Source organism: Aulonocara stuartgranti (genome assembly GCF_965226115.1).
Source record: "Aulonocara stuartgranti genome assembly, chromosome: 9".
NCBI classification, from domain to species: Eukaryota; Metazoa; Chordata; class Actinopteri; order Cichliformes; family Cichlidae; genus Aulonocara; species Aulonocara stuartgranti.
The window spans coordinates 8209294-8232641 of NC_138960.1; the positions used below are offsets into that span (position 1 = coordinate 8209294).

Here is a 23348-nt window from a genome sequence, read left to right on the forward strand (position 1 = left end):
TTCTTTTTTTGTTTATATGGGGTTAAAATTTTTGTAATATCTGGGGTAAAATCTAGACCTTCTTAGTACTGTATCTTAGTACTTTCTAAGATACAGATGTCCTGTTAACCATTCCAATTAAAGTTTCACTTCCTCTAATTAAAAAGTTTTCCCAATGCGTCATCAAAGTCTTTTTACGTATTCAAAAAACAAACAAACAAGCTTTGATATTTTTTGTTTTGAAGGCGCGCGCATTCGTTTAACCGTCTTAATTTTACTCACTTGACCCTTATGTTGCCTACGTCAACGCTAGAAGACAGCCCCACTCACGCTCACACATACACAGTGTGTCGGTATAATACTAACTCAGTCCGTAACTCCAATTAAGTCCACATCTTTAATCACCATCAGCATCATCCTCATCACTATAAGGACAGTTGGCTCTGTACTTGTACCTCACTGTCCACTAACAGTTTCACACTGAAGCTAAAAAAAAGAGTAGGCTATAAAGTTTAAATACATCTGATTAATTATCTTTTACTGTGTAATTTACTACAAAACATTTTTTTTAAATCCAGTCGTAATTTCTTCTACTCATATTTTAAATATGATAATTTATTTAAAATGTTTTTGTTGTTAATCCAATTTATTTATATAATAAAAAGTTATATAAAACCAATAGAAAATGAAAAATGAAAAAGAATAAAATCAAGGGTTTGCTGTAAAGTATCTATATTACTGAAAACCTGAAATTCGAGTGGACTCTTTAAAAATGTGTAATACTTTTTTTAACAACCACAAAGCTGAAATTTATTTATTTTTTTATGAAAATTCTTTTAGAGGTATTAGATGCCACAAATACAAAATGAGCCACTACCATTACTTTTTTGTATGAGTTCTAGTAAAAAAATAAATAAGTAAACTCACTCAGCTATTTATTTACTTTAAACTTTCTGATTTGTTATTTTGTGCCTGAGCACTAGTGGACACAGTGGGGGAAAGAAAGTGAGAAAAAATAAACAGTGGGCCGGAAGACCCTCAAATCCTGTTTAGCCTCCTGGGAGTGTTTACAAGAGAATGCAGCTCTCTATTTCTCACAGAAAGATCTGTTCTAGAAACTACAGCTATTTCTTTCTACTTTTTTCAGGTATTCAGCAGTAGTTTTAAAACTCAAAGTATGTTTTTTTGTATTATTACAAGGATAAACGTTGATATGACTTGTGATATGGCTCATATAAACGACATGGCTCATATCATTCCAGAGAAACAGAAATTGCTGCAGGTTCCGATTAAGTTGTGATTTTACTGATATACATCCCAAATCACACTTAAGTAAGAATGAAGACATTGCTGAAAGGGAGCAAACATTCCCCAAAGAGGCATTTGTTTTGGATGGGCATTTGAATGCAAATCTAGACAATCCTACAGGCAGTTCCATGAGACATCCTGCAAAAAGAGACATGAGTGGATATTCCAGCAGTGATCCACTGTCTTTCCACTGAATAATAGACACCATGCTATGAAATAAACAATAAACAATAGAAGCAAAAAAACAAAACTTTAATATAGCAATTTTTGTAAATATATACATATAAAGATATAAGCTATACAGATTGTCAGTTGCTTTTCTTGCCTATGGTGCCAATAGAAATTATTGTGAGCTGTTATTATTTTCCCTGAGCTGGGAACTACAACAGATCTTAGTGTTCCCCCACTTGCCAAATCTCACTGACTGTTCTTGTTTTTCTGTTTAGGTGTGGAGGCAAAGTCAACCCCTATTTTTGTATTCTCTTGTGCTGCTGATTTTCTAAATACCAGATTCAGATTCAGGTCCTGCATGGGTGGCTGACATTTTTTTCAGATTAATATAGAAAAAACAGAAGTCCTTGTTTGTGCCCCTGACAGTTTTGTGCTTTAACTTTGGATGATCATGATCACATGAAATCTCACGCTGTGATTCTCACGCTGTGAATTAGAAATTATGGCAAATACTTTTATCTCATCCTTTCTGGAATATTGCAATTGCTTGTTCACTTGTCTCAACAAAACCTCCTCAGAATGTATGCAAGTTGTTCAGAATGCACCTGTGAGTACTGTCAGGTCACTTTCTAATTCAGATGCACTGGCTCCTCGTCAACTTCAGAGTCCACTTCAAGATTCTGGTTGTGACTTTCAGAGCTCTCTGTGGGTAAACACTGATGTACATCACTGAACCTTTACAGCCATTTGTCTCCAGCAGGTCTCTGATATCCTGCGATCAGGATATCAGAGACCTTGTGTTATACAAGAAAACTAAAGGAGACACAGATTTTCCCACAGTGACCCCTAGACTCTCCCCCACTGAGCCTTAGATCTACGGATTTGGTGGTTTCTTATAAAAAACAACTAAAGAGCCATCTTTTTAAGTAAAGTTGCTTTTGGGTAACTTTTTTAGACAATTTTTTGTGATATTTATCTTAAAAGGTGCTATATAAATAAAACTGTGCATACATTCCAGCAAAATTCACATGATAAGATCAGACTTTAGCTTTAAGAACATAAAAGCACGGCTCCATCCTGCCTTGTATGAACAATTCAAGTTGTTGCTTGTGGTGTAATGTTGTGGTTCCTTGGCACATCTTGGGCTCCTTAGTACTGAGCATCATTTAAAATGCCACATCCTACCTGAGTAGCTACTCTTGCTGATTATATCCATCCCTTTTTGGCAACAGTGTATAATCTACTAATGACAACGTGCCAGGTCACAAAGCTCAAATTATCTCAAATTGGTTTCTTGAATATAACAATGAGCTCGCTGTACTCAGGTGGCCTCCACCACCACCAGATCTCAGTCCAAGAGAGCATCTTTGGGATATGGAGGAATGAGAATTTCAGATCATGGATGTACAACGAACAGATCTGCAGCATCTCTGTGATGCTATCATATCAATATGGAACAAAAAACCTGTTCCTAATGAAGTGGATGGTGAGTTTTTGTAGCCTTTTTTTTTTTTTTTTTTTTTTTTTTACAGCCAATGGTATAAAAGTGATGGGCCGTAATAGCTGAGGTATCCTGGATAAATGCCATAGGACTTCTGTGGATTCTGGAGCCCCCCTGTGGTGGGATTTGGCTACTGCATGGACAGGGGCATAACAAATACGATTTCAAATCTAAGTTTTTTTCAGAGCTGCACTTTGAGGGCAGACGACTTCGTCATGGAAAAATAGCGAGATGACAGACACAATTTCCTCTTGTTATAGCAGGAAAGGCGCAGATAACTAACGGTTCTGTTTTATTTGGCAGTACCAGTAAAGACTGTGTAACACAGCAACTTATTGAAGTCAGCCAGTCACTCTGCGTCCGTGATAACATATCACAATGCCCACAATAAAAAACAAACAAACTGTGTATTATGTTTGCACGTATTATAACTGGCAAATCATTCCTAGTCCACTAAATCATTTGCAGACATTAAACAATATGGAAACAAAAAAGAAAAATAATGAAGCAAATACACATTTACTGTAGTGCTCTACATTAATACATTAGAGACCGTTTCATAATAATGTTCCTTTTATTTAACAAACGTGGAATATGATACAGAATAAAGAACTCAATATTACTCCACAGAGCCACCCAGTGGCAAAATATAAAACTACAAGTTTCAGATGCGAGCCTGTCCGGGACGTTACTAGTGCTGTGGTTATGCTGCTATAACTTCTTTCCTGCAAAGCTAAAAAGCCTTTACAAACTAGTAAGTCAAACATTTTCAAATTTCTAGTTGTGACAAAAAACAATGTGAGTGATTCTCCTCACAGTGCGACTGTGGCTTTGATTTTTTGGCTCCATGTTACGTTTGACCTGGAGAAAGAGATTTTTTTTTTTACTGATTGTAGCTACAGCACTGACTGATTCTTAATAAGTGATAAACTAATAGCCTTTTAAGGAGGTGATTCAATAATGACTTCTGCAGATTTTAATAAGAGCGACTGCACTGGTATAGAATAGAAAAGCTAAACACAAAAGGGATTTTTCATTATCCCCAAAATTAATAATTAAAGACTAATCTTTAGAATTAGTAGATAACATATTCACAAAGAAGCAGCACTTTAAAGCCTTTGGAAAAGAAGACTTTAAAACCCAAAGAAGTACTGCTAAATAAAGTATCCATATCAGACACTTTCTAATTGTGGTGTATATCAAGCTACAATTCTCCATCAATCGTGCCACACAGATAAATGACTGATGATACTCTGTGTGTTAATGACTAATTAATTAATCATTAATTAATGTTGAGCATAGTTTTGCAAGATTATTAGTTTTCAGCAGTCTGAGGAGAGATAAAACAACGATGAAGTTGGGTTTGCATGCTCTAAGCTCTCATGTAGTCAATAGCGTGTGAAGGATACAGCAGCTGAAAGATGTTAGGACTCTAATTTGCTTGCTAACGATGATGAGGGTCCTGCTATGTCTTTCAAGATGTGTGTATAAGCATTCCTCAATGAGCTGCTTACATGCTGTATCTCACGCTCTAAATTGAAACTGACACTGAAACCAGAGATTTTAAAAATCTCTGTGGTGATACTTTCTGTCTCATTTCCTGGCCTGCCAAAATAAGTGGCAAAACGATATGACCCCTGTAAATTTAGAAGAAGAAAAAAATCAGTGAAAATGCAGTTTGAACTAATGATAGACCAGGATCAAAATCCAGCTGAGTGACTGATCCCAGCTCACATCAGCTTCTCATTAGTGGTCACCACCCGCCCTTTACTTTATGCCATCAGTTTCACCACTGTTAACTACTTCAGTAAGGTGGAAACTCACATTAGCAGAGTTCTGATCTGGGATCAGGAGGTTAATTTTCACCTGTCATTGCTCAGTGTCAGGCCAATCGAGCCGGTGAGTTGTTTCTCTTTTATTAAATGCAGAAAAAAAGCAAAACTCCTCAGCAAAGAAAAGTTCATCCTCCTTCGTGTGGAGACGCTTTTTTTTTTATTGTATCTTTGGAAAGCGGTGGCAATGAGACAGAGACCAGACAAAAAAGTTCTCTTTTAACATCACTGCGTTGCCTTGATAGTGCTTTCACATCACTCTCAAGCAAAAACAACAACAACAAAAAAGATGCTGTTTCAAAGAGCTGCTTGCTTATGAAGCTGCTGGTTTAACCCTTCACAGCAGGGCCGTGGTTTGGATGTCCGACTGGAGCAGAAAAAGAAAGAAAAAAAACATTTCAAAGCCTGAATTACAACTCACAAATTCCCTTTCCAATTTTTTAAGGCCTTTGCTGTTTATTCCTTTCCCCTCCCGCCCTTAACAACAGTAAATTACAGAAGCAGTACTGAAAATAAAAATCTTAATTCCTTGTTATTGTAAAAAAAAAAAAAGAAAGAAAGAAAGAAAATCTGCACAAAAGTCTGAATGACAGTACAAAACGAAGGGTTAATATGCCATGTAAATGTACGGGGGAGGGACATTACTGCTGGGAGGAAAAAAAATCTCCTCTGCCTTTTCAATAATGAAAACATCTCATTATTTTTACATTTCAGAATTATGTCACATAATCTGAAACTATATATATATATGCATGTATATATAAAAAGAACAGAAAAAGAAAACAGTTTTTGATTTTCTTCAGTTTCTTTTCTTTTTTTTGCAAATGAATGCTAGAAACACATAAACCTCTTAAATATATTTGTCAGTGCAACATTATTTCTTTTGAGTCCACGCTACAGTATCCTTTCTCCTTAGCTGCTGCAGCTACAGTGCTCTACAGCTGAAAGCACAGGTGGGGGAGGGGCAGGGGGCGGTGTAAAAGCTGAGGGGAGAGAGGGTCGCCCGGTCCTGAAAAATAAAATGAACAAGCTGAGAACGTGTGTTCACCACGGCACAACATACAAAGCACATCCATGTAAAAAGACTCCACGCCTCCCAGGATTGATTTTTTTTTTGGATTGTTTTGACTGTGGCACAAAACCCCCCCACTGAGTTCAGGGGCCCCAGCAGCCTCGTGGAGGGGGCGGGCACCACCACCCTGGGATTGAAGAGTTCACACCTGGGCGACGTTTCACTTCTTTTAAGCTTAAAAAGAGATAGAAAAAACAAACACGTTGCTGTTCTCTGTGAGTGTCCTGCCATAGGCTACCCCCTTTTTTTGATTTTTTCATGGGGAAGGGTGTGGAGAGGAGGGACTGTGGTCTCACGGTATTTTGTGTTGGCGAGGAACCCCTCCTCCCCCTCCAGCCCTCCAACCGTATGTATAAGGGGGCAACCATCCTTTGGTAAAGCCACGGAGAGAGGCCTGGGAGTCTGATTTAGGTGACGATGCTCGATTCCCACCCCCAACCCCACCTCACCCCCACTCCAACCCACTGTACCAGCGTCCTGTCCTTTTTGACATCAGCTCTGACATCACAACATTATGGCTGCTACACGTGAAACACGTTAAAAACTCTTCACAGCCCCCCAAGAGGAGGAGGTCGGGGCGCTTGAGCTACACTACAGCATGTGGACAATACAAACTGGGCTTTTTTATTTAAAAAATTTTTTTCATCATGAGACACATGTGTCTGGCTAAATTACTGATAGCACCATTCGTCAGTTAGTGTGTTAACCCCTCTTTTTTACAGGTTTCTACCACGAGGGGCTCGCAAAACAAAGTGCATTCAAGCTGCATTGTCCAGATAGCACTGCCTGGGTGAACAATCCACAGTGACAAGACAGTAAGGGATTTAGATAAAGCAAAGCAACGAGGATTGGTGTTTGTTTGTTTTTGCCAAATATTTGATATATTTTACCACCTCCTCTGAAATTGTCACGAGTGTGTTTAAAGTTCTGGAGAACATCACAGTGACCAGTTCAGCTCACAGCAGAGATATGGCGTGGTCATGAGTGATCAGAAGAAGAAGAGTGCTGAGAGTTCATCTCTTTTTTTTGTTTTGTTTTTGTGCGTTTGCTACCTCTCGATTCATTCATCCTTGGGGCTCTTTTTGACAAGTGGATGTTTCGGTGACAGATGGCTTGAATGCACATTGAAATCGCTGGAGCGTCAGCGAGCGGGCGAATCATGCTCAGCTGAGCGACTGAAAATGAAACACTGCACCTTCCACGAAACAGTCCAGGAGATTGTATTTACACACACGCACACGCAAAAACCCATGACAAAAGGGATACTGTAGCTTTTTTTTTCCTTTTACTTTTTACTTTCTTTAAAAAAAGGACAATAAAATATATTAAAACTTATTTACAGTGTGTGTGTTTTTGTTTTGGACAGAAAACAAACAAACAAATACAACAACAAAAAAAACCTGTGATAAACTCTTGTCCTGTTTTGCAGGTATTTCTAAGGTCATGTGCCCCTGTTTCCTGTCATTATAGCTTAAGCCAAGTACAGTAAAAAACACCGATATCAACAGAGGATTCCAACAAAAACGTATTAAAGGCACTGTCAGAACCATACATTGCCATGAATGGGACCCTTACTTTAGAGTGATAGGGGTCAAAGGGGGGGAAAGGGTACATGTCTCACGGCACACTCTGTTTGCCACGCCATGGGGCGAATCTACAGTTTTTACCGGATATGGTTCACTTAGGATGTCAATACGTCTCTTTCTAAAAGGTGAAAACAGCCGTTACCAACTGATGGTAATAATAAAAAGACGTTTCTTTTTTTTTTTTCCAGAAAACGATAAATACTTTAAACATCATTAATAAATTGGTCTCAACACCAGCATCCGATTGTAAAAATGAATGAAAATCAAAATAGAAAATTAAAATATCATCTGTACATATTTTTTTTCCTGTATTTTATTTGTACACAGTGTCCCTCCCCCTTTACTGGTAGGCTCTGTTTTTTTTTTTAACTGCAGCTCCTGAGAAAAGCATGGATCAGTCCAGACCTCCTGTTGGTTCCTGAACCTGTCCCTCGTCCAGAGATTCGAGGGCATCGGCAGCCCGTCTGCTTGCAGACAGGCGGGATTATATGCCTGCAGACAGTCTCGTGCGAGAGCCCGGCCCATCGCACACAGTCACATGAATGCACTCTGTCCTGAATCACGCCTCCGAGTACGAGCTCTGTACGTTGAGTTTGTCTTTCTTTAGCTTGACGCCGTCCACGAGCTCAAAGTTGTAGTTCTCCAGAGCTGACAAGTTCCTGTCCGACATGCCTCCGTGTGAGCAGGCGCAGTACAAGACCACGCCGCAGATGGCCCCCAGGAAGACCCCGAGGGCAGACATGGCGATGATGGTGATCAGGATGGGGTCAAGCGTCTTTAGCATGCTGCCTTCAGGGATCTGGTTGTTATCCACAAAGTCTGGATATTCTGTGTTTTCCGGAACTAGAGAGGAAGCAAGGAGCAGAAGAGAAAAAGAAAAGTGAGAAAATAAACTATAAAAGGTTAGAATGCACAACAAACCTGATGTGTGAAAGGACTTACTGATTTCATTAATATCCTCCGGCAATATTGGCTCAGTGGGCACGTCGGGATCTTTAAAGAGAAATTCATATTAAAAGCAGAGCTAAATGACAAAATGCAGTCAGAGCTGTGTGCCAAAGTGCTGTTTTAGTTCAAAAACTGAAGGAAGTCACTGAAACTATGCACAAAGCTTCACCTTTACAGTCTAGCAGTGTGATCCCATCGAGAACCTTAATGTCATCCACAGCAATATCTCCCCAGCTCTTTCTCTCCACTAGACTTTCGATCACCACCTTGGCAAAAAAAATAAGTGAGCCTCTAGAGTGACAGCACACACACAAAAAGCACAGGTAAATTAAAAGGTGGGTCAGTTACCTGATAAGGCTTGTTGGTGCGTGGCACGAGGACACGACCTTCCCTCCAGCGGTTGCCTTGGTGGCCGCTGACTGTCCACAGTAGGACATCTGCAGGTCCCTTCTCCGTTTGCTTGCGCTGCTTGATGTGTAGTGTGCCGATGTGTGGCCCAAACATGTGGTACCAGAATGACACACAGAGGTCCGAGTCCGGGGAGCTGACCACGGGGCTGACGAGTCGAGCCACCTCTGTCTCTTGGGGGCTGGTTGCTAAGGTGTAGATGAAATTCCCCGGTTCACCTGTAATGTAAAGCCCTTGTATCAGCAACACAGAGGTAAAATGCCACATGTACTGTGTCAGATGTTGTGAGTCTATCATCTGAGGTACTTACCTGTGTGGTCCATGTTGGGTCCGATGTTGAGGGTAGGTGTGCCGCTGGACTGGATCTGCCACCTAGATCCCGTGTCCTCCGATGTCCAGCTGCAGAAGGACGGATCATTGGCTCGGCCAAAGTCGCAGGCAAACCAGAGAAAAGCTGTGTGAAGAAAGATCAAGATCATGTGTCACAGGAGGAAAAAAACCTTAATCATTCTGCTTATTACAAAAGGAGAAGCTGCCTGTAGCCCTGGGCTCTATCCGAACAATGACCGCAGGGCCTGTCATGGTATAACTACAGGCTACACTTTGGAGCTTCCTTCTCTTATTCTGCTCTGGAACAGACCACTAGAGGGCAGCAGATAACTGTGGGACATAAGCCTACAGTCCTACAGGTGGGGGTGATACAAGCAGCTAACTCATGAAGGAGAAGCAGGAGTCGGACAAAAGGTAAATTACAGTTCTGACATGAGAAAGAGTGTGAACCAATGGCACAGACCTCATGCAGTCCTTGTGTCTTGGCTGTATTTAATGATCTCTTCTAATGAATGCAACAGGGTATGTAAAGAATGCATTAAACGGGAACACTGAGAAGAGTCAAAACCCCCAATGGCAGGGACAGGAAGACAGATGCCTGGACACCGTGCCCAGTTGGGAAAGGAAACATTCATAGCAACCCGCTGCGAACTGACGATTTTAATGAGAGCAGGGACATGGGATTCGAAGACAGCTATGGTAACAGCGCCGGGGCCCCACTCCAACAATGCCATCCCCTGTGGACACACGCCGTGTCGAAGAAGCCTTCATCGAGGCCAGAAAATGTGTGGGAGCTCGGGCTTTAGTGTTTTCCAAATTAGATAAAGAAAGACTTCAAGGAACACTGGGGAAACGAGATGTTTGGGAGGCCAGCCATAGCTTTATTCTCCAACATGAAATGCCTTTAGAGATACCACTCTCTGAATGACAGAATCTATGAGCTAATATTCCCTTAAAAAATGGGAAGGATTTAACTAACTTCTGCAGGCAATGACGCTATTTACCCATTAAACACAAAGGATGGAATTCCCATCACATATCAACCACATTTCAGGGTCCAAGCCACCATTTTCCCCATAGAAACTTCATTCCCAATTAAAACGACTTTGGCTTTTTTTTCCATTATGAGGAGCCTGTGACTCACTTGGCCATTATGTATGTATATATATTTATTTCTCCATGAATGTGAGTGGAAACTATATCCCCTGAGATGCATGGTGCATGACACACACACACATTCACATGGACACACACACACAGCTTATTAACATGCATGGTTTGAGAGTCTTGAGATGAAAAGTCAAATAGATAGGCGTTTACCTGTACTTCATTAGACTCATACAGACATACACACACAAAAATGTGCATAAATGCATACACACATTTGCATCTTAGAGCTACTCTAATAATATCGCTCGTGCCCCAAATCGAAGACAGACCGCAGAGCCAGCTGACTGAGAGAAAGGGGGTTGGGTGGAGCCTACGGCCCATTAGCCAAGGTCAGGCTGGGGCACTGCTTCTTGACTGCTGCCTCATCAGCCCGCTGTAGGAGACACTGGCTATGTGTGTCTGTCCATGCATGTGGGCCCCAAAGTGCACCTAACTTCCTCCAGTCATTTGCATCTGGCTTTTACAGGTCTGTGCGCACTCTGTGTGTGTGTCGGTGTCAGCCTGGTGATTAGTGATTATGCTGAGAAGGCAGCAGCAGAGCACCAGTGCTAATCATCGGCTAGCCTTGCATCACGTAGCCTCCCTTTACCCTGTCAGCGGGAGCCTCTCAGGGCCATATCATCAGCTTTAATAACAGACACACATCAGAGGAGAGAGGCTGGCAATCATTATCTCAGGTGTGTCTCTTGATGAATTCATGAAATTAATTCAGAACAAACCATGAGCAGTTAAACATTTGCCCCGCTGTATGTTTCATCGCTCTGATGTGCAAACTTTGAAAGCACTGACCTTAAAAAATATGTATATATGGTATCTTTTGCTCACCTGGGATGGTATCCATTTCAGCAGTAGTGCTCTCTGGCATCATGTTACCACCTGTCACAATACAGAATGTTAGCACAGTTAGCCTAGGTTTGCAATGAGCTAAGTTTCATTTTAAATAAGTACCCATGCTAACTAAACTTGGCGTATCAACGCATGCCTTGTCTCTGGCTTCTTTCTTATGAATGCCTTTTTTCTGGTATTCCTAGCAGGAAGAACTTATACAATACACATGACTGAGACGGTGCCATGCTCATCATTGGAGACTGCTGGTTAATGGGGGGTGCAGGCTGAGATAGTTGACTGGTTAGAAGGAAAAGTAAGCTAGGAGTGAGTAGAGGGGGGGGAGCCAGAGCAAAAAGCAAGTGAGAGATGAAATGATAGAGAACAGATGTGGGTGAATTGATTTCAGGTGCAAATGCAACAATGCTTTCTGGTGAGTGCTCAGAGCTTAAGGTAAGAAGTGGTAGACTGAAGAGGAGGAGGTGGTAGCAACGGGGGCGCAGCAAATTAGAGTTGTGTGGCTGCCAGGACACACGAGGGTGCATGCATGCTTGCCAGTGTGCAGGGTACAGTACATGGAAGACTGGGTTTGGTATCAAAATCTGACTGCGGCAGCGATGCTACAGAAGCTGTGATGGCGCAGAATCGAGGGAGACGATCGAGCGCCAGCCACAGCAAAAGCAAGGGGAAATTAGGGAAGGGAGGGTTTAGGGGAAGGGGCTGGTCGCAGTCTCATGAAGGCGATGTTAGCACCTGTCACGTCGTAGTCATCACCTGTGCCACTGTGGCAGCTCGCCTGGTCGTCATCACACTCGTCAGACGGGGTGGTGCTCGGGATTGCGGTGGTTGGCGGGAGTGTAGGAGCTGGAGAGGGAGAGAGAGGAAACAATACAGGTTAGATTACAGGTTAAACATGGAAAGTGCACTGATTTTAGCTTAAGGGATTTTTCGACTACTTAAAAAAAAAAAGGTTACAGTGTTTTCCTTTGTTTTTAAGGCCAGTATCTATTGAATAGCATCGCATTTCTTTTTGTTAATTGTCTGAAATCCTTCTTTTCAAGCCTACGATTTTAAGCATATAGTTTAAACAAAAACAGAAAAGGAAAGAAAAGAAGAAGAAACAGTGAAATATATTTCTGTAAGCTTGATTGCTGTGCTCACAGTTCCATGCTGAGCGTTAGTGTAGAACTGAGCTATTAGTATCCATCCTTTCATCAAGCTGTGGAGGTGTGGGTGTATAAATAGAGCTGAAGCGAATACATGGTGCGTAAGGCTTTGAAACTAGAAGGTGGAGTAACAGGACTTGGGACTGGATATAAGCAGGGCCATTCCAGTCTATCATTATGGCCCTGACATGAGAAAGAGTGTGAACCAATGGCACAGACCTCATGCAGTCCTTGTGTCTTGGCTGTATTTAATGATCTCTTCTAATGAATGCAACAGGGTATGTAAAGAATGCATTAAACGGGAACACTGAGAAGAGTCAAAACCCCCAATGGCAGGGACAGGAAGACAGATGCCTGGACACCGTGCCCAGTTGGGAAAGGAAACATTCATAGCAACCCGCTGCGAACTGACGATTTTAATGAGAGCAGGGACATGGGATTCGAAGACAGCTATGGTAACAGCGCCGGGGCCCCACTCCAACAATGCCATCCCCTGTGGACACACGCCGTGTCGAAGAAGCCTTCATCGAGGCCAGAAAATGTGTGGGAGCTCGGGCTTTGAAACTAGAAGGTGGAGTAACAGGACTTGGGACTGGATATAAGCAGGGCCATTCCAGTCTATCATTATGGCCCTGCTTCACTTGGATGTGGGAAAGGCCCAAAATCCGCTCCATGGTCCAGTGCCACACAGCGGTGTGCCTTTTGGAGATTTCAGACCCAATATTTCTCAGGACTCCTTGAGGGTATCTGCACACTGAGGAACTTCCCCAACAACTACATGTCTTCTAAGGTCTTTTTTATATGCTTTCCCACTTCTGTAGGGCCGCTAATGGTGTGATAGCAAGCTAGCAGCTGACAAAGAAACATCTGCAAACAAAACAAGACTGAGCGTGTGTTTGTTGTGTTGTAAGTGTCAGGATTACAACAGAGTTGTAAAAGCAGGGCATAACTGTGTGGCGCAGACAAAATAGCCATTTGTCAGGACAAGTTTTTACACACACAGAGCTTTGGGGATTTTTTACTTTCTTCTCATCAGTCACTGCTTCACTGTGTGGAGAAGCTCAAGGTGAGAGGAAATGTGGGAGGACAGTTTTGCTTTGACGAGCGAACATTGTGTTGCATTTTCCCCCCGTCACACATAGTCTTAAAAAAGCTTGGACTTCACCGTTGTTCTGTTTTTACATGCTTTGTTTCAACTTTACAGCTCTTCCCTACACAGCTGACATGACATATATTGTTGGATGATTTTAAATTTATATCAGCCAGTATCTGCAACGAAGTATGCTTACATCTAAACTAACCCACATTCATTCATGTCACTGACATCACTTCCTGTGCTTGGAGAGTCCAAACCCTGAAGTAGGAGCACTGGAAACGATTTGCTCATTGCGCATCAGTTTGAAACTGCCAGCTTGTCTCTTGCTGGTATTTCAGGCTCAGGTTGCCTTGGTGACTCTCTGTAAATCAACAGTATTCTTCACTGTCTTTGGTAGTTTCACTTGCTTGAAAGTTTATTGTGGGTCCCGACTACAGCCTCTGGTCTCTGGTCACTATGTCACCACAAATTCCTTCCAGTTTGTATGCAGCTTTGAAACGCTATCAAAGGGTTCCAAGAACTTTTGATAGTCCTTCTTCCTGCACTGTATGGCCGCACAAAAAAGTGTATTTCCTCCAATAGTTATAGGAGCTACAAAACACTTCCTGTAGTCCAAACCTTTCATAAGTGTTTGCACTGTCTGAGGATTAAACTGGCTTCCTCAGTGCAGGCCGAGGAGAAGGAATGAGGAGAGAGGCGACAAAAGGGAGGCGAAGACAGACAGGGGCAAGCATCTTGAAAAATGTGTACAATATCTGTAGTTGTGCGTGAGAGCGATTGAGTGTGTTTGTGCATGTGTGTGAGCCAATGCTCTTGCTCGCTCTCTCTGCTAGATGAAATATGAGGCAGATCAGCTCCTGTCAGATTCAGGGTGGGGAAGGTCAGGGATGGGGTCAGCGCTGCGTCAGGGGAGCCTCTCATAGAAATGAGGATTTCGGCCTCCTGCTACGACTTGCTACACACATACACACACAAACACATTTGTACACACTAGGAGATGCACCTGCCTGTGCACTCACCCGACTGTGTACAGTTTACTGTAACCACATGTTTGGCAAGGTGATTGCAGTTGGTCTGTGTGCATAAATCTGTGCGAGTTTGTGTGTATTTGGCATTAACAGCGAAAACAAGCATTATCATCTGACTAAAGCTCCCGGTGGGAGTCCATGAGGCTTACAAGAGAATGGGCCTCCCTGAAATCCAATATGCAAATCCACTTAGGGCTAGGATGCTCCGTGTGCTTATATTGCTGAGCGTTTTTTGTGCTACATCAGCTTTGAGAGAGGCAGATAAAGAGCTGGAAAAAAATAATGGTAATTTTAAAGATAGCAAAGTGGGCGCAGTCCTTTGAAAGAAGAAAGACGTGCCGAGGTTGGAAAGAGTGCGATGAGGGCCAGGATGCAATAATCCTAGTGGGCCAGGTGGGCTTTCATTTGATCCCCTGTAGAAGTGGCTAGCTATTGGGGGCAGCTTTGATGTTACAGGGAGACAAGACAACTATCCCTTGTAAGGATAAAGAGCAGGAGCTGGACAGCTGTGGGCTCGACATAGGGAGCGCTCATGCACGTCTTTAAATAAACAGGACTGTGGCAAAGACATGACGCGCTAGCTCCTCACAGCCATGCCATTAGCTAGGATGATAGACTGCTCACCTGCGTGTGAGTCAACACACGTCAGATGTGAGCATGTAGTCTGAGAGGTCTAGGTGTGCCCACTAAGGTTATCATCACGGGGAGAAAATGAAACACAATCGAAGACAGTCTTGGCGTCAACTACGGGAGTGAAAATGTCATTTTCGTGACTAAAAACATCACTATAGCTGAAAATGTCAACTGCTCGAAGAAAGGTTTCACTCTGGGGGAGTAACTTTGCCACCACTGGTAAACACATAATTGTTGCTGGTGGAGAAATGAGCACCACGGGTGGAAATGTCACCAGCGTCAATAGAAATACTACTCTATTTCTTTTATAGTTTTGTGCATCAAAACAGAAAGGAGCATTTTAGACAGAGGACACACAATGCAATCGATTTTATTGAAAGTCCTACATGTTTTTGAGCTTTACCTTCAATCTCGCAGCCCAGCAGCTCCAGCCGCAGGCCCATCCCAGCAGGAGTGGCCCTCTCTGGGTAAATCCTGACAAAACGGGTCAGCAGAGGCTCCACGGTCCTCAGTTCAGGAGTGTCATAATTGCTGTTGCCTTCAAATATCTGGCAGGGAAAAGGGCAAGAGTGATAAAGATTAGTATTGACTGCTACAGCCCCCCAAATGCAGGTACCCTACAGCAAAATTACTCCTACGTTCTGAAAATGGATACAGAGGGTTGGTTGTTTTGGGTAGGTGGACAGATGAAAAGTAAAATAAATAAATAAGCTGACCAGATGTGTAATCTTGCTGATATCCAAAGCACAGACTAGGTGAGTGACACAGGAGTCCAGTGGCAAAGACAGCATGACTCACACCTCTGACAAGGGTAACTTTCTGCTCCTTTAACTCTTTCTCCGGTCCTCCATGTGGGAAGGTATAAACGAAGGAAAAGAGGAGGCAGTGTGGGAGAAGCAAGCCAAGAAAGAGAGAGAGGAATGACGGAAGCGGATTAATGGGTTTGATCACGTGAAGACGCCTGGTGAGCCTTAGATGCTGGGAAACTCTTAGGCAAGAGGAGAAAGGACACTAACTAGGACAGCCGGGATATGGATCCTCCTCACTCCCTTCATAAATCAACCATCAGCCCATCTGGATCAGATTTATGCCCTGTCAGGGACACTTGTAATTGGGGACGAGCTGTTGCAGCTCTTCTCGGAGGTGTGTGTGCCTGCATCCGCGAGTATGCACACACTTACATACTTTGTGTGTAAGTGTGTGCATGCATCGAGCAAAGTGTTGGCAAGTATGCCTTCAGCGCAAGGCAGTGCCACTGGGAGATAAATCTCTGGTCACTTCTCGACTGTTGCCCGTTCTTTCCTCTCTCATCCCTCTGACTCCCTTTCACCCCTCCTTCCTCTCTGGAGAGGTTTCACTATCCATTGAAAGGGTTGAACGGTGTGTGTGTGTGTCATGCAGAATACAAAGCAGGAGGAGAGAACAGGGGGAAGGACTCTGAGAGACTCAAGATGCTTATCCTAATGTGATTCAAAGCACTCCTAAAATTGACTCACAATGACTGTTCAATGACTCACAACTGCCCGGCGCGTAGTCGGGTGAAAATTGACTAAATGCGTCATAATCACAATCGATGCTCTGACGTGTCTAAGAGACATTTTTAGAAGTTGGTATTCAAATCATTTTCCACAGTGCTGAAGGTAAAACCTCTGTTAAATCAAAACGTCAATTCCAATCCTTGCTCTTGAAAAAAAAAAGTCCTGGGTGCATGAATTGAAAAATGATACAAGAGAGCTTTGATTAAGACTAATCTTCTGATTTGATAGCAGAACTGAACACATACCCAAGTATTGTTGGGCACTGTGCAAGGTAAGAGAGAAAAACCCACCTTCGGCCTGTTTCCACTGGTGTCGAGCACCATCCTCCAGTCCGAGCCATTGTTGCTGTAGCCCAGGCGGAACTTCTTCATGAACACCTTGTTTTCTCGGTGCTTCCCTCCCTGGATGATCAAGCCCCTCACTAGCTTCTCCTCGCCGAGATCCACCTGCAGCCACTCGTTAGTGAAGGGCTGTGGCTGGGGCAGCAGGGTCCATCCTGTCCTACTTGTTAGCAAGCGAGCATTCTCTGGTACCCAGCTCCGGTCTGTATGGGAGGACGCGGTGATCTGGTTGTCATTAATCAAGCCTGATACCATGCCCAGCATGCCTGAACACGGGTACTCTGAAAGGCAAATGGGAAAGCAAAAGGTGCTTAGCTTTTTGACACAAACAAAAGAAAACCTAGAGAGCGGATAGATGGAAAAATAAAACATGCGATCTGCATCCAAAGGCTTGAGGTTCAGCATCAGGCTTGCCACGGCTCTGCTTCAGTGAATTTGAGTTCATACAGGGGCATCGTCATGGATAGTCAAAGTCAAAGTGAGGACAACTATTCCCCAAACTCGTTGTGATGTTACTGTGATCTCTGCCTCTATTCTCTTTCTCTGTGTCTCTCTGCCTGCAGATCTCATGCATACTAATTCTTCTGCCTGAAGCGGTTGTCTCCAGGCAGCCAATTAAAACCCTCCTCTCTGTTGGTGTTTCCATCTCCTGCATTCTGGGAGCAGTTTTTCTTTTCATCTCTCTGCCCCTCCCTCTATAGACTCATATACACACAAAAACACATTCTCTTTGTGTTTTATCTGCTGCTGCTGCTGCACTCGTCTACCTTCTGCTCCGCAGCTGTTAACATCTGTGGGGCTGCATCTTTGAACACCTTGTTGTTTCCTGTCCAAAGTTCCAAACTTTTTTCTCCTCTTTCATTGTATTATTTTTTTTATTCTACCTCTGTGATCATCTCTAGCTTAACTTTTTGTATATTTTATGATCTTTGATTCCATCTCCAGTTTGTTTAAAAGAGAGAAAGCTGGGTTTTTTTTTCATTTTCTTTTCTCAAGCCTTGTTTCCAGTGACATCCCCTTGTATAATGAAGTCGAAGGGCACCAATTCGTCGCTACTGCTTGTAGAACCATCTGAATGCTTTAACCTTAAACTTTTTTTTGTCCATTTTCATGTTTTTGCCTTGATATTACACGAAAGGTGGCCAGATATAATTCCAATGAAAACTTATTGACTGTACATGGATGTAGAAATTTCTGGTTAGAACAGTCAAAACCCAGCAAACTCTAACACTACATGTGAAAATAAAAACAAATTTGTCTCAGATAATAAGTTTTTAAAGCTCTGTCACACTGGTGGGCTGCTCTGAATTTAGGATTACTGTAATTTTTAGCTGTATGAACTGACCTAAGGAGAAAGTTATGCTTTATCTGTAGATAGACATAATTATGTTCATATTCTTTTATCAAATGTTTTCTGTGAAGTAATTTTGTACCATGCGAGTGATTGATAAGGACACAATAGTTCTGAACCCAAGACGGGATTGTCTTTTTGAGATGTTGTAAAAGTCATGCACAGCAACTTACTTATGCTGTAAACACTGTAAAGGAGAGTGATTACACTCTCTTCCAGCTTTGCATTTACATTCTCTACTAGAGTAACTTTGCATGATTCATAATTAAAAATAATCCCAATGTTTGCTGGGCCTCAGTCCACATTATGTCTGAAACAAGCCATTTTAGCTCTCCTCTCTCTTAAAGTGAGAGGTCACCTTTACTTAAAGCTATATGTCCTTTAATTGGCTGCCCCACCCAAACAGAAGGTTGAACTGCAGCGCGATAGAGAGACTGCAGTAAATATTATATACTTCAGAAATTCTTCTTTGCATAGCTAGAAAGAATCCACAGGAGTCCACAAAACTTTTCCACGAGCTGCCACTCGAAGTCTGACACTTGTATTAGCAGCTTTTATTGGGCTTAAATCTTCCTGTGTGTCTCGTCCTATCTTTCCTCCAGCACTTAATCCCAAGACACTGAGTCAGAGACCTGTGCTAAGCAATAATATATTTACTATCTGGCTCCCACGGAGGGATAAATCCCAGCATTATTACATCTTCTGTGTCTGTATGAGACAGAGCGTGCACTGTACCGCAGCAGGAATCAATAGCGTAGCTGCGTCTGGGAAAAGTCAGCGAAAACTTGGAGAAAACAAGGCCCCGTTCAGACTTGTCTTTCTCTCTCTTTTTCTCTGTCTCCAGTTATCTAAACCGGCTCCTGTGAGAACCCGTGGGACAAATCTCTGCTCCCGCATTCTCGAAAAGGTCCAAATTGGAGCTCATGTAACAAATGCTGGCTGTGCGAATGCTCCTCGACTGTTTTATTTTTCTCCCACTTTCTTTCATCTTTGGCCAGAATCTGTTTGAGAGCGATCAGTGAGCTGGGCCCTGGCAGAGCAAAGGTATACTGAACCCCCTTTGAAGTGGGAGGATACAGAGAAAGGTACACATGTGTGATAGTGCGTGTGAGAGACACTGATCTGAGCTTAGACGCTCTGCCCGAGTGCCTGGGTCATCTGGAGCTGTTAATTGACTTCAGCTGCGATGCCATGCACGCAGCGGCACACCCAGGGGAGCAAGCACAAGGTGATACGCGGCTATGTGGGCCATGCACAGGGTTTGGGTGGAGCATCGGTGGTTTATCAGTGATATTTATACACCGCGGCATATTTACTAACAACAGGGTGGCGGATCTTGTTCATTAATGAGTAGCTGTTTAGATCGGCACGCGACCATGATGATTTAAGGGAGAACATCTTGCCGCATTCTGGGATTTTACTCCTCCTCTCCTGTGATGCCTAAGTTATGGCTTTAAAGAAAAACTGGAAGGGGAAAACTTGGAAAAAATGCAGATTTGAAAAGTCCTTTATTGGTGAGAAAAGCGGCGATGAACTTTAAGAGCACTTTAAAAGCACTAGTTACTCAAGATCTTGTATCAAGGATTTGTAACTAAGTGTAGAACGGAGTGAGTCACTGAGTTTATGCAGCCCTCAAGAGCCTCAGAGCTTCTCGTTCTCTGCTAGCATGCAGTGAAGCTGGCAGTGTCTTCAGAGCACCCAGGGGTGCTGACGTCATTCCCGAGGCCCTGTGGTGACTTCGATCCTGTGATGTGTTTATGCTCTGCGCAGCGGTCTGGTCGTGCGCCCCAAAACACACGCCCCATCTGTAACCCTGCTGTACCCACAGTGCTCTGCATATGTACCAGAGAGCTACAAAGCTCCATTAAAAGTTTTTTTTAAAAAACAACACTCGACCGGCTCACATTTAGCTGGCTGCAAATAATTCCACCCCTAATTTTAATCCTGGGCGCTCACAACATTGGAAAAAATACAAGAGGCTTACTTTCATATATTTTGTCCCTGTCCACTTCATTTGTAAGTGCAGGGGAACAAAACACACATCCAAGTGCTAATTAGAATTCAATACACATGTTCATAATCCCGCAGAGAGTCAGGCAGATGTGCTAAAAACCATACGAAAGGGAGCCGCACACACATGCACATACCACACATTAAAATAACATCAACAAAAAAAAAAAGGCAAAGATGAGACAAACAAAATCAAAGCTTTAAAAGCAAAGCCAGACTAAAGAGGAGGCTGAGGAAAGATCTGCAGGAGGGATGGGCCCAAACAGAGCCCACCCGGCTTCAGCTCACTCTGCCTGCAAGCTGTTGGCTTCATATATATTGGATGAGGTACATCTAAACATGGGGAGACATAAATAGGCAATCCTCCTTCATGCACCACTTCTCTATTATGCAACAGCTTGCTTTAGCCTTAAAGGAAGCAGATAAGGAGGGAGGTGTTTGCACCAGTGAGGCCTGGATGGGAAATATCAACTAGGTTGCCGCAAGAGAGCAGAAATTCTGACTAGAGTCTGTGGTGTAAGCTGATTAGGCGTATGAAAATGGAATATGGAGTCACTGTATGAATGTGTATGTGATCTCAGCAGCAACCAACCTGATATCTTACAGCCGTACACCTCGAAGCGCAGTGCGATGCCTGTTTCCCAGGTAACGGGACGTATCCGAACGAAGCGCGTCAGCGTGGGCTTGGGAAGCTTCGTCTTGGCAACGTCAGTTGGGTTGGTGTTGCCTTGGAAAACCTGTGAAAGATGCAGGAGGGAAGTAAGTTATCAATAGAATATGCTGAGCTGCTGAGATGCAGAATTTCTACGAGACGGAGACGGAATTCACTGGAGCTCAGAGATCGGCCTTCATCTGCATTAAGTTTACACAAGATGTAGCATTGGAAGGCAAGCTTTATGGCCACTTTTTTAATGAGATGGTTTAAATGTTTCCTCTTTCTCCATATGTAGCAGCCCCCACAGGCTGGGTAATGTGACTATGAAACCTGAGACGAGATATACCAGATTGGCTCAAGATGCTCTTTCACTGTCCTCTGTTTCCTGATCAGTTGGAGGTTTTACTGCAGTGTCTTGTTGAAAGGTCACAGACGTCACTGTCCCCCCCTTAGGTCTGTTGACAGTTTACTAGCATCATATGAGTAGGCTGGCCACCCAGCCAAACAACTCCCCGCAGTCCGTCACAGTTCATTCCGGGTAATTGAATCACAGCAGTGACCACATGACCTCCTGACCTCCGTGACTTAGCGGCAATGAGGCAAAGAGGAACCCAGCTGAAGTAAGCAGGATGGAAAAGAGATAGAAAGGCAGTAAGTTTGGTAGTTTGGCTAATCAACTCTAAAGTAAAAAACTAAGAGTAGTTCATGCAGCTGTGTCCAACTGCTTGCCATGCACTCCTTGAGTACAGGGACATCACTAAGGGGAACCTGTAAGAAAACCTTCCACTCTCTCAAAAGTCATGCTGAGTCTCCACTCGCTAACTGTAAAGTGGCTTTTTCCGGAGCTGCGCTAAGATGCCAAACTGCAGTCTCAGCATGTACCAAATGGTGCCCCTCTGCACAAAAGCACTTTAGAGCCTGGAAAACGCAGGCTGAGTTTACCACGGTACCTTTAAGCTGCCACTTTATAGAAGTGACAGTGAACTTTGGAGAGGGCTTGGGGGACATGTACACAGCAGCACAAACAATCGTTCTTGGATGCTCTGTTGCCTTTGAAAACTTCTTGATATGAGTGGTAGCCTCACACTCTTGATTGGAAATTGTGGTATTTACATGGACACACACATTCTTCCCTTGCCCTCTGGACACCCACAGAGAGGCTTCCAGATGGACAAAAACCTGTTTGACAGGCTGATCTGCAATCAGTGGTCATCGCCTGTCTCACTCCGGTCAAGCATACTATCCCTCTCTTCCTTCCTTTTCTTGTCCCTCTCTGCCAGCTGCTCAAACACGACAACCATCGCTCCCGCTCCTCTTTATCTCTGGTCTGTCAAGTCTTTGTTTTTCCCTGCTTCTTAAATGAAAAATTGACAGGTCCCTGACATAAAACAGAGGCAACATTCCAGCACGGTCCTCCTTGCAGGGACTTTATTGCCGTCGTTTTTGCTGTAAATGTCATGCGCTTACACGGAGAGTGGGTATATTACCCTACTGATTTAAAGTGTATAATTACATGTTGGGAGAATGTGGTTTAAGTACATACAGCCCGGTATTTCCCCTTTAGTTGAGTTCGTAAGCAACTTTGAAAAGACCGCAATTTAAATCAGCTAGATGTGCTGTTTGGACGGGATATTCCAAGTGTAGCACATGTGCATGGGTGGTTTTTCATGACACAGTCACTGGTCAAGGAGGAGTGAACGTCAGCTATTTTGATGATTTAGTTTCTTCCAAAACAGTCTTATGAAGAGCTACAGCCAAAGCATCTAGAAACACTATCAGAAAGTGAGCACAACATTAGTTCAGACAGGTCATGGAGTTAAGCTTAGTTGTAATCCCAGCCTGTAGGACACGCTATTAAAGCTTCTTTAACGAGGGCATAGTTGCAGCAGTTGTGGAAGCTGACCATAAACCTCCTTCACCTCGGCTCCTTCTTTCATGCTGCATCTGAACTGATCAATCTCACATTGTGATCACTGGTGCCTGAACTGCTCTGGGTTCTGTTCATTTATCTGAATAAATAAAGCTTTTTCACTGCAAAAATAGTTCATAACACAGAGGTGGTGCCGGTACACCACTCGTGGCTCAAAATAAACTTTTAATTCTTGAGGAATATACCTTCTGTTTGGAGCCTTCTTTCAAAGTGATCCAGTCCTCTCCATTAGAGCTGACATCCACTTTGTAGGACTTGACAAAGTAAACCCTCTGGGTCTCCTGGGAAATGGCGCCCTGGGTGCCGATGGCCGAGACGAACCGCAGGAACCCAAGGTCCACCTGAAAAGGGTGAAGAGAGGAGAGACAAGTTTACAGTGAGTTTGCCCATCACTTTACTTTCTCCTTTAGTGTTTCGCTGATTAGCCTGGGCAAAAAGTGCTACAATGTAAAGCTCTTTGCCTGACAACT

The 23348-nt window shown here is 43.2% G+C and overlaps 1 protein-coding gene across 3 annotated transcripts in view; it reads right to left on the reverse strand.

Annotated features, from left to right (window-relative positions):
- Positions 1-7066: 7066 nt before the first annotated feature.
- Positions 7067-23348, reverse strand: part of nrp1a (neuropilin 1a) — a 64799-nt gene continuing 48517 nt past the window's right edge. For 2 of the 3 annotated variants that reach the window (XM_082545599.1, XM_082545601.1), the window contains 11 exons: positions 23064-23219; positions 20886-21030; positions 16882-17213; positions 15457-15601; positions 11884-11994; positions 11131-11181; positions 9116-9259; positions 8746-9023; positions 8567-8663; positions 8392-8442; positions 7067-8292 (listed from right to left, as the gene is read on the reverse strand). In XM_082545599.1, coding sequence (XP_082401725.1) covers positions 8009-8292; positions 8392-8442; positions 8567-8663; positions 8746-9023; positions 9116-9259; positions 11131-11181; positions 11884-11994; positions 15457-15601; positions 16882-17213; positions 20886-21030; positions 23064-23219 — 1794 coding nt within the window. In that variant the 3' untranslated portion in view covers positions 7067-8008. The remainder of the gene's footprint in view (positions 8293-8391; positions 8443-8566; positions 8664-8745; positions 9024-9115; positions 9260-11130; positions 11182-11883; positions 11995-15456; positions 15602-16881; positions 17214-20885; positions 21031-23063; positions 23220-23348) is intronic. The other variant, XM_082545600.1, reaches the window with a different exon arrangement.